The sequence below is a fragment of the Trichosurus vulpecula genome, chromosome 8 (genome assembly GCF_011100635.1).
Source record: "Trichosurus vulpecula isolate mTriVul1 chromosome 8, mTriVul1.pri, whole genome shotgun sequence".
Taxonomy (NCBI): Eukaryota; Metazoa; Chordata; class Mammalia; order Diprotodontia; family Phalangeridae; genus Trichosurus; species Trichosurus vulpecula.
This window is the reverse complement of record NC_050580.1, coordinates 231,044,693-231,060,382: the sequence shown is the minus strand read 5'-3', so window position 1 is coordinate 231,060,382 and position 15,690 is coordinate 231,044,693. Positions and strand designations below refer to the sequence as shown.

At 37.5% G+C, this 15,690-nt stretch overlaps 1 protein-coding gene across 1 annotated transcript in view; it reads left to right on the top strand.

Moving 5' to 3' along the window:
- Positions 1-15,690, top strand: part of MLH3 (mutL homolog 3) — a 35,895-nt gene that overhangs the window by 10,529 nt on the left and 9,676 nt on the right. Inside the window, exons 2-4 of the mRNA XM_036735972.1 lie at positions 6,912-6,997; positions 8,380-8,484; positions 13,933-14,005. Of these exons, the coding sequence (XP_036591867.1) occupies positions 6,912-6,997; positions 8,380-8,484; positions 13,933-14,005 (264 nt within the window). The remainder of the gene's footprint in view (positions 1-6,911; positions 6,998-8,379; positions 8,485-13,932; positions 14,006-15,690) is intronic.

The following is a 15,690-nucleotide window of genomic DNA, read 5'->3' as shown; positions in this document are numbered from 1 at the left end:
CATAGCCCTTTATTAAATTTATTTTTTATTGTGTTATGGTCTGAAAAGGGTACATTTAATATTTGTGCTTTTCTACATTTGGTTGTAAGGTTTTTATGCCTTTAATACATGTCAATTTGTGAAGGAACATGTACAGCTAAGAAAAAGGTATGTACTCCTTTCTAGCCTCATTCAGTTTTTTTAGAGGTCTATCGTAGCTAAATTTTCTAAGATTCTATTCATCTCTGTGCCTTCTTTCTTATTTATTTTGTGATTAGATTTATCTAGCTCTGAGGGGAAAGTTGAGGTACCATACTAGAATAGTTTTACTGTCTTTTTCCTCCTGTAATTTATTTAACTTTTTCTTTAAGAATTTGGATGCCATGCCATTTGGTGCATATATGTTTAGTATTAATATTATTTCATTGTCTATGGTTCCTTTTAGCAAGATGTAGTTTCCCTGCTTATCCCTTTTAATTAAGACTATTTTTGCTTTTGCTTTGTCTTAGATCATGATTGCTACCCCTACATTTTTTACTTCAGCTGAAGCATTATATTCTGCTCCAACCCCTCATTTTAACTCTATGTGTGTTTTCCTGTTTCAGCTGTCTTTCTTGTAAATAACGTTTTGTTGGATTCTGATTTTTAATCCATTCTGTTATACATTATGGGTGAATTCATCCCATTCACAGTCACAGTTACGATTGCTAACTGCATTTCCCTCCATCCTATTTTGTTCTGTTTATCCTTCTCTCTTTTTTCATCCTGTTCTTCCTCTAAAGTCTGTTTTGCTTCTGATTACTGCTTTGTCTGCCCTCCCTTTTATCACACCCACACCCATCCCTTTGCCCTCATGCTTTTTTGTTGGTTGAGATACATTTCTATTATGACTTGAGTGTGTGTGTATGTGTGTGTATATTTTTTCCCTTCTTTGAACCAATTTAAGCTTCAAATGTTCAAGCATTGCCCACCTCCCCACCAACACTGCTATTTCCCCCTCCACTTCCTTCTAGGCCACTTTTATTGAGATAGCTTTTCCCATTCTTCTTCTCTCCTCCCCCTTCTCCTAGGGCATCCCTCTTTCTCTTCTATTCATTTTTTTTACATCATCCCAATACAGTAAACTCACTCCTAAACCCTCTTTCTGTATAGCATCCTTCCTACTGCCCTAATAATGATAATGTTCTTAGAAGATATATATCACCTTCCCATATAGAGAGGTTAACAGTCTAACCTTATTGAGTCCCTTATGATTTCTCTTTCATGTTTCCTTTTTATGCTTTTCTTGAGTCTTGTATTTGAAAGTCACATTTCCTTTTCAGCTCTGATTTTTTTCATCAGGAATCCTTAAAAGTCCTCTATTTCATTAAATAGATATTTTCTCCCTTGAACAATTATACTCAGTTTTGCTGGTTGTTCTTGGATACAATCCTAACTTTTTTGCCTTCTCCGAGCTCTCCATTTCTTTAATGGGGTAGCTGCTAAATTTGGTGTGATCCTGACTGTGGCTGTATGATATCTGAATGGTTTCTTTCTGGCTGCTTGAAGTATTTTTTCTTTGACCCTGGAGCTCTGGAATTTGGCTATAATATTCCTGGGAGTTTTCATTTTGGGATCTCCTTCAGATGGTGATCAATATCCATTGATCCATATCCATTTCTGTTTTACCTTCTGCTTCTAGGATATTGAGGCACTTTTCCTTGATAATTTTTTGAAATATGATGTCTAGGTTCTTTGTTTGATCATGGCTTTCAGGTAGTCCAATAATCCTTATATGATCTCTCCTCGATCTCTTTTCCAGGTCAGTTGTTTTTCCTATCAGATATTTCATATTTTTGTCTTATTTTTTCATTCTTTTGACTTTCATTGTTTCTTGATGTCTCATGGAGTCACTAGCTTCCACTTGCCCGATTCTAATTTTTCTTTAAATTTTATTCATTTATTTATTTATTTATTTTTAGTTTGCAGCATTCAATTTTGTAAGATTTTGAATTCTAAATTTTCTCCCTCCCTCCCTTCTCTCCTCTCCAAGGTAGCATGTAATCTGACATGGGCTATGCATGTACAGTCATATTAAACATATTTCCACATTAGTCATGTTGTGAAAGAATAATCCCCAATTCTAATTTTTAAGGAATTATATTTTTTGGTACCTCTTTTTTCCATTTGGCCAATTCTGCTTTTTAAAGAGTTCTTTTCTTCAATGAATTTTGGTGCCTCTTTTTCCATTTGGTCAGCTCTGTTTTTTAAGGTGTTATTTTCTTCAGAATCTTTTTTTTTTTTTTTGCCTCTTTTAGCAAGCTATTGACTGTAGGCTGGACCTTCCCCACCAACCTCTCTGGGCAACCACAATCAAGCAGGAAGGAAAACCTTAAACTGTGGTTTCTTTCTGTTCCTGATCTCTTGCTCTTTCAAGAATTCTTGTTGGGCTTGTATCCAATTCATATTTTTTTTGGTTGAGGCTTTGTTTGTAGCTGTTTTGACTTCATTGCCTTCTGAGTTTGTGTCTTGGTCTTCTCTGTCACCATCGTAGCTTCTTGTGGTCAGGTTCTTTTTTTGTGTGTTTGTTTGCTTATTTTTTTCACCCTATTTCTTGATTTAGAACTTTATGTTAATGTTCGACTCTGTTCATTGCATGGGAAGGAAGGATAGGGGGGTTTGTCCTAAGCTTCAGACTTTTTTGCATTGCTGTTTTCATAGCTGGTTCAGTACTTACAAGGTGGTGTGATCTGGGATGAGGTGTGGTCACTGTTCTCTTTCTCTGCACTTTAGTCCTTAACCAGAAAAGACCCCTGATCCCTTGGGATGGCAATCGATGCTTCTCCTCAGAGGCCCCTCCTTCCTCAGGACCAGAAATGATACTTTTCTTGCCCCTAAGGGCTTCCATTTCCTCTTGACCAAAAGTGTTCTTCTCTGCCCTTGAACTATGACCCAGAAGTAGGTATAGGCAGTGGTATTGCTAAACAGCTTCTACTTCTGTGTCCAGTGCTAGCACAGGGGTACCGTGTAATCTCTTTCTGACGAATTGGAAGGTCCCCTTACCGTCTCTGGCTTGAGAGCTCCCAAAGCTGTTCCTCCTTCTGTTACTACTACCTAGTCCTAACACTGTTATTTTATCCACATGGGTTTCAGGCCAGCCTTTACCCCCTTGTCACAGATCTCTCTTTCCGACCTCTTATGTTGTCTTGGGCTGGAAGAATGTCTCACTCTGACCTTTTGTTGGCTTTGCCACTACAGAATTCTATTTGAGGCATTATTTTAAAGGAGTTTGGAGGGGAATGTTGAGAGAGCTCAACTGAGTGCTTTCTCTATTCCACCATCTTGGCTCCACCTCCAGAAGTCCAGTGGCATTATTTTTCATGAACAATAGACCCTGTTGTGGCTTCTAGTCAAGAACCAGAAGGACTCTGTGATGGATAATATTATCACTGGTCTTTCTAAGGATACCTCAATCATCAATACAAAATTAAGCTTAAATCCTTCCCTCTCTCCACACCCCCCAAAGAAAAATTGACTACTGTAAATTAAAATTATAATAAAAATAGCTCATATTTATATGGTTCTTTAAGGTTGGCAAAGCACTCTGTGAGGTAGATGGTATTATGATTTCTATTTTATAAATGAGGAGAAAGAATGGAGTAGTTAAGGGACTTGCCTAAGATAAAAATATTTTTAGTAAGTGTCTGAAGCAGGTTTCAAACTCATGTCCTGATTTCAAGGTCAGTGCTTTATCATGCTCTATACTATATCATGCAAATTTTAGTCATATCCTATAGTTCTCTCACTATATACTAGTAAATAAAACTTGAGTTTTAGAAGTTGAAAAAACTTGCTATTTGAACTTCAATATAGTATGTATTTCTGTAACAATCTTAGAAACATTTTATAATAATAACTATACATAAACTTCTTTACTATTTGGTTGATGTTATTCTGAAAGGCTTTAAGGTGCCTCATAGAGGACACTAACTCTGAGTTCTCAATTTTCAGTTAAGATTAAAAGTGACAGTATTTTGGCAGTATGTCGAGACCCAGATGTTAGGAAATGGTAAAGCAGATTTCCATCTGGCAGTTACACCGAATTTGCACTGGAATGATAAATATTAAAACAACATACATATTAAAAGGCTTCTACTAAATACAAATGAATTTTTAATTGTTTATTTTAGGATGGGTACTGCCAGCAGGAGATTGTAAGATGCTTAATGTTGGATAAAATCATTACTTTCTAATACATATGTATTTTGCTACAAACAAGGAATCACTTTTATGGGGAAAATCTTTTCTACTAATAATGCTCCTGAGAATATAGGTTTGCTTATTGGGACCTGTGACCTTTTCAGTACTTATAGTTACATGTCCTGTTTGTGTAGCATGCTTATTGTGTGATCAAACTCAAAGCACTTCTTAAATTATGTCAGCCTATATTATTGAAATGGATTTGCTTCTGGTCTGGTGCCAAAAAAATAACTGGAACAAAAAACCCATGCAGCAGTTGTTAATAAAGAGGGAAGATCTTGGCTGTTATAACCAGGGTAAACATCTGCTCCTGTGAAATTAATCTTGATGTTCAAAGCACCTCAACTTAACATAACTTTCTAGACCAGTCAACCTTGTAATGAACTTTAAAGGTCGTGTCAACTCATGGATTCCTGATGAAAAATAAAGTTTGTTGAGTACTGAAACACATTTTCAGGAAGAAATTATTCTGAACAATTTCACCTGACAGGGAAAATTACCCTTTAGAAATATGTATGTTTTTTAACTACTGAAAGACCCTGCTGTACCAAAGATAAAAGAGAGAAAGTAAAATGAGGTGAAAAGGCGAAAAATTTACTGTAGGCATGTGAAATTGTGGCAGTAATATTAGGGAAGAATACAAAGTCACCCAATTCTGTCAGTTCTTACTTCAAAATGTCTTCCTTCTTACCAGTTGTATGCCCCTAGGTTAAGTCAGTACACCTGAACTATTGCAGTATTCTCCTAATTGGTCTCTTTACCTTCAATCTCCTATCCATTCTTCAAACCTCTGCTAGATTAATCTTCCTCAGGCATTTCTTTCACCACTTCACTCCCTTCCTGAAAAACTATCAACAGCTCTACATTACCCGTAGGATAAATTTGATCTCAAGCTTATGGTAATTTCTGTGTTCTCTGAACTCTTTTAGCATTTATTTTATCACTCATCTAGAACCTTGCGTTTTTAGTTAAATCAATCTCTCTCTCTCTCTCTCTCTCTCTCCATATATACATATATGTATGTATGTATATGTATATATTACATATAATGCCCTCAAAGAGCTTATAGTCAAGGGGGGAGAGGGGAGACAACATGCAAAGAACTATGTACAATTATGTATATATTATTCAATTAATATATAAAAATATTCAAATATATTATATTTCAACTAGATTGTAAGTCCTTTCAAGTCCAGAACCCTGTCTTAATTCTTTGTATCACCTGGAGAACTGGTCACTCACATCCTTTTCAACTCTGGAATCCTGTGACTATGAATATTTACTAATTAGTCAATAAGCATTTATTAAGTGTCTACCATGTGCCAGGCACTATGATCAGTGCTGGGGCTACAAAGAAAGGCTTGCCCTCAAAGAACTCAGTCTAATGCTGAGTTGAAGGGGAGGGAGGGGGAGAGGAAGAAATAACATGCAAACAACCATGTACATTTAATGTACATATTAGTTAATGAATATATAAAAATACTCAAACCTAAATTTGAATTTAGCCAAGACATTTTTCCTGTGGTAAAGGTGTACTTTATTCCTTGATGGTCACAAAAGATTTGAGCCTCTTTTATATGTGAATTGACAGGTTAAGAATCTCATCCCTAAATTTAAAAAAAAAAAGTTGTGCCAGAAAGTACTTGATGAACTCCTGTTCAGTGCCTAGCTCTGTGTTGTATCTTCCTTGTCCAGATGTTGAAAGTGAGGCATTAGATTTTAGCCCTAAAATGGATTAGGCTGAGTCACCAAACTTCTTCCTCACTGGGGCATCTTGATGCCCATTGGACTACATTTTGTTTTGGATCATTTATTCTATATAGATAGATATTTCTGTTAGTTTTATATAATTTAAATTATCATAATCCCCTGTATGAAATTTCTACAATGGGTTTTTTGTTTTATTTATTTTGATTTTTGGTGTGGTGGTTTTTTTTTTCAATATTTAGGAGTTCAGTGCAGGTGTCATCCATTTAGAAGCAAGCTTGTCCTGCCCTTCCTTCGTAGAACTAGAGGAGAAAGGACCATGATGAGACAGGAATACAGAGGTAGAGTCAGATTGTTGGAACACACACCTAACTCACAAAAGAGCAAAAATGTGTTAATGTTCCTAAGCAGAGCCAGCTGTGACTGACTTGAACCAGAAATTCCCTAAGGTGCCATTTAACCACAGAACTAAGTGATTCAGCTTATGCATTTTAGATCAGAAATTACTTTTTCAGACTCCAGGGTCAGTTACATGGTTTGAGGTACCTTATGATTTGGAAAATTATTCCTCTTTTGATGTCAGAGATTGGAAATGCAGCACATGTTTTAATTTAAGCAAAATTCTTATATTAGAAAGAAGCTATAGACTTCGTTTTTATTTTTGCTTTAGTTTTCATTTCCTATCTTTCCCTCCTCCACCCCATTTTCAAAAGTGTTTTACATTAAGGGAATAAAACTGATACTTTCCGTGTTTTTTCATTTTTCATTTTGTGTTTGGTCTAGAGTACTAACTATAAAGTCATAAGATACTTTCATAAACTCTTTTAAATATGAACATGTTGGGATCATTTAGGGGTACCATTTATGCTGAAAAATTGGGAATATGGCAACTAAATATGTGACTTTCATTTCAGAGCCACAAAAATAGAAGATTGTCATTTTCCTTGCCTTCAAAACTAACTTTACATTTTTTTCTCTTATCTAAGATACTGTAGATGAAACCGTTGGTATTGATTCTCTGCAAACTTTGTTCTCAGAGTGGGAAAATCCAGTGTTTGCCCGATATCCAGAGGTGAGTCTACGACACTTATTCTTTTGCTGATTTTAGAATCTGAACTTTATTTAGGCTTGGAGTCAAGACATGAATGACTAAACTAATTTTCAGATGACTCGGTAATGGAAATTGGCAACATTCCTGATATATTCGAAAAGTGAAATGTCATCTGTGAAAGGAAAAGGCATTACATTAATAACATTTTGGCAACTTTGACATTATGGGCAAATCTCTTATGTAACCAGTGCGTGGACCAAAACTGTTGTCAGAACTCCATGGGATCATAAATGGGCTGAAAGAGACCTCAGAAGCATCTCATCGAAAGCTGTCATTTTATGGATGAGGAAAGAGGGTCACAGAGGCCAAGCAACTCACTGAAGGCGTAGAGGTGGCCCATTTCAGAGACGAAGTCATCTGACTCTGGGCTTGGTGCTTTTTCCACTATAGGATAGTAGTAGTAAAAATTGGTATCGTTAGAAAAATGAGTACATCTTCTAATAATGGAATAGCTTGTTATTCCAGCTGAGCACTATGTTTTCTCTGCAGTATATATTAGCAGAATATACTATGTGAGCTGCCAAAGTGATCTTCCTAAAGGGTGAATCTGGCTGTGGCACCCACCCACCCCTCTTCAGGGCTCTCCAGTGGGTCCGTAGTCTTCTAAGATCAAATGTAAAATCTTCTCCTTGGCTTTTAAAGCCCTCCACAACCACATCCCTTCTTACCTTTCCAGTCATTTTATGATTTATTCCACTACATAGGCCATAATCCATTGATACCGGCCTTCTTGTTATCCGTATACATGATGCTCTGTCTCTTCACACCATGTTCCCTACTGGCCATTCACTGGGTCTGGACAGCTTTCACTCCTCATTGCTAGTATCTTCTCTCTGAGATTAGCTCCCACTGACATGGCACTTAGCTTGTATATATTTAGGGAGGTGTTCGCATGTTGTCTTCCCCATTAGGTTGTGAGTTTGTTCTGAGCAGGAACTGTTATTGCCTTCCTTTGTGTTCTCAGTACTTAGCACAGCGCCTGGCACATAATAAGCACTTAATAAATTCTCATCGATGATGATGATGATGATAAGTAGAAGCCCAGTAATTGATTGCTGGCTGTTCAGTACTTCTTCGGTAAAGTTGGTAACAGTATCATTTTCAGCAGAAATTTTTTAAAAAAAGATTTTACTTAAAACAAGAAGTTTGGTGTTTATTTTTAAACAAAATTCTAATTTATAGATTTCTTTACATTTCTGTTAATTCTCTATATTCATTCTTATTACCTAGAGGTTCTATGGAAATAAATGCTTTCAAAAGCATGTTGCAGTCCTTCAGGAAAAGGCAATATAGACATTAAAAAATTTAGATTTAAGGAGTGTTGTTTGTGGTTTTCTTTATAGGTTGCTCTTGACGTGAGCAGTGAACAGGCTGAGAGTCTAACAGTGAAAATTCACAACATCTTGTATCCGTATCGTTTTACCAAAGAGATGGTTCATTCGATGCAGGTAAAAGACAGATTGAAGCTTAATAAAAAGTACATACAGTGCCCAAATTAGCTGCCATATTTTAAGCAAATTACATTTATTAAGGATACAGAGTACTTAGGTTATTAAATTGTCATTGTCTTCCTATAATTTTTACCACAGAAGAGGAGAAGGCAAAGAAATCAAAGAGAAATTGTTTATGTTGTGAAAAAAATAATTTGTTTAGGCATGTGGAAGATCCCAGAGGGATGAGTCACATGTTCTGACACACATTTTCTCTTTTTAAAAAGATGTATTTTAATATCTAGTATTTTTCCATCACCTACATTTCCTAATGCATATCTCCCTCAAACCTCTTCCACAGAGCCATCCCTTTTAATAATGAATAAAAAAGAGGAGGAAAAAAGTTCAGCCAAACTAACCAATATATCAAAAAATTCTGTCTTCCCACGAAATGTTCCATACCTCTACAAAGAAGTGGTCTGACCCTTGTTTTCAAGGGCTAAGAGATTTTTGCATAGGATCATGCACTTGCTTGTTGTGAGATATTTAGGAATTGACAGTTCCAATAACAGTGGGAAATTGTTTGAGGCAGCCAAGGGGTGCAGCAGATAGAGCACTGGGCCTGGAGTCAGGAAGACCTGAGTTCAAATCCTGCCTCAGATACTTACTAGGTGTGTGACCCTAGGCAAATCACTTAACTGCTGCTTGCCTCAGTTTCCTCAACTGTAAAATGGAGGTTATAATGGCACCTTTAAATTAGAAAGTCATAGGGGTTACCTGATTTTAAGAGTGAACATATAAATGAAAAATAAGAACATTATTAAGATGTTTTAAAAAGTCAGAGTATTAGGAAAAAATTTCAAGGTTAGAGTTGAAGAGACAATTCAGTCAGTGCTCAATTAATTACCCAGAACTGTTAGATATTTCAAAAGTGCCAGATACGCCGACAGTAAAAAGTAGTACTTGGGAGCCAATACTGCTGCTGTAACTCTGACTGAGTAGTTGGTCAGGGGAGTAGAGGCCCTAAATGAGCAAAGAGGGCTTGGTGGCAAAGGTATTAAGGGTGGGAATCAAGTCAGAAAGGAGAACTTGCCTATGAACAGAGCCAGAGCTAGGTCCCCAATAGCAGAAAAGGGAGACCTACCTCTAGACTGGCCTGAATCTAGATTCCCAAAATTGGACAGGAAAATACCTCCCAGACGAGAGATTGTGTCTGATGTCTTCTTGTGGAGGGATCTCTCAAGCTGGAAAGCTGAGATCAATCCTACGATCAACTCAACGCAGAAGTGTCAGGCCTCTGACTTAGAGAAGAGGGAAATGTTGGTGAAGAACTTCATGGAGAAGCAGAGGGATCGGTAGAGGGGCAGGAGCCAGACAGCCTGACGTCACGTGACAGGAATACATATAAAACCCAGAGAGTCAATTCAGTTAGACGATTATAGGACTCCGCAAGACGCGTATGTCACATCTAGTCAAAAAACAACAGAGTCTGTGACTTGAATAGACGTCAGGCTGTAGAGACTGAGATGCAGAGGCACAGAGGCACCTGAGGATGCTGCAGGAGGCAGGGAGAGGTATGGCACACAGCCTGGATGAGCACATGGCACCAGCCGTGTTTGACGCACAGTGGAGTCAACCATATTCCTACCAGTGGGTGAACACAGCACATAAGCATTCAGCTATGAAGAGGAATTGTCACCAGGAAGGCCACACCTCATCCTTCTCATGTGTGGGCCAAGAAAGTAAGACAAGGAAGCCATATTGTGAATTCATTTTAATGCCCTGAAAACCACAGAACTCTGTCAAAACGTAAAACCATGGACAAAACCATGCTACCTGGAGACTATGACGCTAAGGGATAAAGGCTCTGAAGGCAAGATCAACAAACATCATTGGGAAACAACCAGAGGGACACATCTACTTTCCATTACAACTTGTGAAGAAAATGCCGCTTTGGTGTTTATATGTAGCACCAGCGTTAGTAAAAGGAAGATGGGGCCAACAATAAAAGTTTGCCCTGGGCCCCCCAAACAGTGAGCATTCCTTTATAATTAATTACTTATGGGTGAATTTTACATAGAAGTGATAGTGAAGACTGAGGATGTAACATGTAATGCTATCAGTACCATATCCCAAACTATACTGAAGAGTAGTAATCATCAAAACAGTCTGGTACTGGTGATGAAATGGAGAGGTTGATCAGTAGGACAGATTAGTGATACCGTATACAGATGCAAACAGGCCCAGTTGTCTAGTATTTGACAAACCCAAAGATCCTAGCTATTAGGTCAAGAACTTAATATTTGCCAAAAATGGTATTGTGACATCATAATTTAGAGGAACAAGGAAGAAATTATCTGTCAGATCTATGGATAAGGGAAGAGTTCATGACCTAATAAGAGACAGAGAAACAGAGAAAACTGGAAAATTTTGATTGCATAAAATTAAAAAGTTGTTGCACAAACAAGAAACATGCAATTAAAATTAGAGAAACAAGTAAATGGAGAAAAAAATCTTTGCAGTAAGTTTCTTAGATAAAAACCTTGTTTCTAAGATATTTGGGAAATTGATTGAAATTTATAAGAATAAGAGCCATTCCCCAGTTGATAAGTGGTCAAAGGATACAAACAGGTAGTTTTCTGGGAAGAAATCCAAGCTATCAATAGCCTATGAAAAAAGTATCTGAATCACTAATAATTAGAAAAATACAAATCAAAAGAACTCTGAGGGTCCATCTATGATGAAGGAGGCAGTTACCTTTTGGAGATCTGTGGACAGACAAATGTGAACAAGAGTTTGCAAGTTTACTTGTACTAGGTTTACAAAGTCTGCTGTTTCACACGTACCAGTGTTTGCCCATGCAAACACAAATAAGCTTTTTGTCCAGCATACAAATAGATACTAGCCTGGAGGACTTGAGAGCAGTCCTATGCCAGAAATAGGTTGCATTTGCCTGCAGAGGCTAAGCAACAAGAAGGTTGTTACCCTGGCAAGACTGGAAGTGGGCTGTCCCAAAGAAATCAAGTCAACAGGCCTGTGTTAAACACCTCCTAAGGGCCAGGCATCTGGGAATGTAAAGACAGGCAAAAACAGCCTCTGCCCTCCAAGAGCTCACCATCTAATAGGGGAGAGAACACACTAACGCCGATGTACAACAAAATGCATACAGAATAAATCATTCAAAGATTATATATATAGAGCAAAGTTGCAGGTGTGGACTGACAACAGTCCTCCAGTTTACATTCCAAACAGTGTCAAGTTAGATTTTTCTTGCCAGCGACATGCTATATATAAATTCAGTATCCACTACCATCCAGGGAAAGATGCAGGTACCTTATCTTGAAGGTCATATGACACTGAATCTGATTTGTGATACGCAGGGAACTAGACGAAAAGCCAATGGCAGTCAAACTGTGAGCCTGGGATTCCCACCAGGCAGTATGCCAGCAGCATATGTGAATTGGACTCCCTAAACTGCCCATGGAGAAGATGGCGAGAAATGGTCCGAAGCCAAGAAGCAAGCAGCAAAGCCAAAAGACTTAGGGCCCCTGCGGGTGCCCTTTTCTTGGAGTGTTGTAGCAGGGCACTGGACTGGACTGTCACTGATCCCACACATGGTACCAACAAGCAGGGAGTGCTGCCCAGAGCACACTGCATCACAGCTGGGAAAGTTGTACATCATGATTTTGCACATGCAAGTCAAGCTAGGACCCTAGAGTTAGAAGGGAACAGATTTTACGGGCCCAAGCTGGCTGCAGAAACCGCTAAAAAAAAGTGAGAGTCTCTATTATAATAACTGCTGGGGAAACCAGAAAGCATTCTGGAAGAAATTAGGCTCATACTCACATCTTATACCATTATACAACAGATTCAAAGTGGATATGTGACCTGAATATTAAACATCACATAGTAGGAAAGTTAAAAGAGAAACAGATCACGTGCCTACCACAGCTATGGGTTAAGGGATGAAAATTTTTTAATAAATAAAATTGTATTAATATCTTTTGTTTTTCCATTACCTAAATTTCTGCCTGTATTCTTTACCTTATTATTTCTCTTATTATTTGAGGTAGCTTGGTGGCACAGTAAATACATAGAGTGCTGGGTCTGGAATCAGGAAGTCCTGAATTCAAATTCCACCTCACTCCCTTACCAAACTCTTAACTGAGAAATTTGATACAAAGACTTTTTTTCCCATTCAACTACTTCCCTTCTTATCATGGATGCATTAATTTTGTTTGTGCAGAAGCGTTTCATTTTCATATAATCTATTTAATCTTTATAGACATCTCATTTGAGCCACACCATAACCCCATGAGATAGTTACTATAGATATTATTATTCCCATTTCACTGATGAGGAAACTAAGAGGTTAAGTGGGTTTAAGAGGTTGAATGATTTGCCCATAAATAGGGGCTGGGGAGGAATTTGAATTACAAGTCTTTGTTTGATTCCAAGTCCAGCACTCTATTCACTGATACACTGCCCCTCTTTTTACCCTGTTTTTCTATATCCTCCTTCTTATTTTCTCTCTTTACATACCTATCACTGCTTGTGACTCCAACATTTTTGTTTTCCCAATGACTGCCCCAACATGTCAGCCCTAATTCTGTATCTTACCACACTTCATTTTTACCCGTCAACTTGGATTTTAAAACTTTTTAAAACTTACTATCATGATTAAATCTGTACATTTTTAAAAAACTGTTTTCCCTCTTCCTAAATTCTAGGAATTCATTTCAAGTAAATTTTTTTGAGCACTAGCTCAAGGTGCTATTAACATGCTGCAAATGTTAGAAAGATGATTTCGATACAACTCTTAGCCTCCAGGAGTTTACAGGTTTAAAAAAATTAGCTATAGTACAAGGAAGAATATGTTGTATATACCATAAAAAGAGATATAAACTAAGTGAATCGAGGCCTTCAGAAGAAGGAGAAATCCCTTTCAGTCAAGGAAGGAAGTTTTAATGGAGGAACTAGATGGAACTAGATCTTGAAAGGTTGGTAGGATTCAACAGGTAGAGCTGGGGGAGAAAACATCCTAAGAAAAGAGAAAAGAATGAGCTTTGGTGCAGGGGTGAAGGTATTCAGGAGCTAGTTCAGTTTGGTTGGTGCATCGTTGTAAATGGAGTGGAATAGTGAGAGATAAGGTTAGGAAAGGAAGCTGGAGCTTTAGCATCATTGAGCATCTGTGAGATGTAATAGTCCTCTAAATATAGGCCATCTTTCCATCCCAGATTGGGGTGGGGTGTGTGTATGTGTGTGTGTGTGTGTGTGTGTGACACACTTTATTTTCCTTTGAAATCAATCTCATTTTAGAGGAGTGGTCTAGATTCCAACCAGTATCATAACACTAACTTGATTTTTTTTAAATAGAAAGATGTATTGATTTTAAATCTGTTATGGTTTCTAACTCCTTTGTAAGCCTATATTCATTGTTGTGCTATTAATTTGAATATTTGACAGGTTCTCCAACAAGTGGATAATAAGTTTATTGCCTGTTTAATGAGTACAAAGCAGGAAGAGAATGGTGAGGCAGGTAAGAATAGAGCTTGTCCTCGATTAATACTCTACTGACCTTCAGTTAAGAGGTGCATGGCCTTACTTTAAGGAAATTTTGGATATACAATTAAATATCGCTGATTTAAACCAACTGGGAGGGAGAAGAATTATCAAAATTATGAAATTTTTAAAATGTAGAATATTTTAAAATAAATATAATTGTTGCAAGTATATATATAGTATATAATTCCTTTGGATCTGTTCTAATGAACAAATAGGAATGACAAATAATATATCAAACACCAGTCTGTAAAATGGATACTTTTAAACCAGGAGTTCTTAACCATTTGGAATTACAAACCCCCTAAATATTCTGGTGAAGCCTATGGACTATGTATCAGAATGATGTTTTTAAATGCATAAAACAAAAGATTACAAAGGAAATCAGTCACATTCATATACACTTATCAAAACATATGAAAAGCAAGTTCACAGACACCAGGTTAAGAGCCTTTGATTTGGAAGTTTTATTCTCTTTAGGATCTTAAACATATACCCTCCAATCTTGTCTACAGCATTAATTTACTTAATAATCCCAGTGTTCATCAATAGAGTGAAGGAAAAGTAATTCCATTCCCTGTAAAATATAGGCAAATGGAGTCAGTGGACTGCCAATGAAAATGAATTAATTGGGCAGCTAGGTGGTGCAATGAGTAGAGCACCGGCCCCGGAGTCAGGAGGACCTGAGTTCAAATCTGGCCTCAGACACTTGACACAGGTACTAGCTGTGTGACCTTGGACAAGTCACTTAACCCCAATTGTCCTGCCAAAAAAAACCAAAAAACAACCAAAAAAAAGAAAATGAATTAATTTGGGAAGTTATGATTGTTATCGATTCTTTTTTTTTTTTAAACTAGAGGCCACAACTCCTTTTTTCATTTCATTTTTTTTTTCAATTCCACAAGCATTTGTTTTCTCTCCTCACTACCACCATTGCGCGGGCAGGGGGCGGGAAGAAAAATAAAATCCTTGTGATATCTTGGGGGATGGAATATCATGTATGAGGAACAGTAAGTAAGCAAATGTAGCTGAATCATAGAGTACATTGAGGGAAATAAAGTGTAAAGGTTTGAGATGGTAAAGTTTCAGGTTGTGAACAGAGCATTTTCTGTTTGATCGGGGGGGGGGTGTCATAGGGAGCTAGTGAAGTCTGTTGAGTAGGGGGATTATATGGTCAGACCTACACTCTAGAGAAATCAGTTTGGAAGCTTAGTGAAGGATAGATTGCAGTGGGGAGAGAGTTAAGGCAAAAGGACCAACCAGAAAGCTATTGCAGGTATAACATGATGAGGACTGGAAACAGAACGGCAGCTGTGTGAGCAGAGAAAAGAGCAGATGTGTAAGACATGCTGTAAGGGTAGAGATGAGAAGACTTGAAAACAAATTGGATATATGGCGGTGAGTGTGCATCAGGAGTCGAGGATGACACCAAAATTGGGAACCTGAGTAGCTGGGAGGATGGTGTGCCCTTGACAGTGCTGGTAAAGTGGAGGAGAAGACAAAATTTGGTGGGAAGATAATGAATGAGTTTTGTTTCAGACCTATTGAGAAAAGGACAATGTTAAACTTTTCTTTAATCTTAGTGACACATACTGGATTAAATTCGAAGCCTCTAAGATATGCTAAGATAACTTTGGTATTTTTTTTAAAGTCAAAATACCA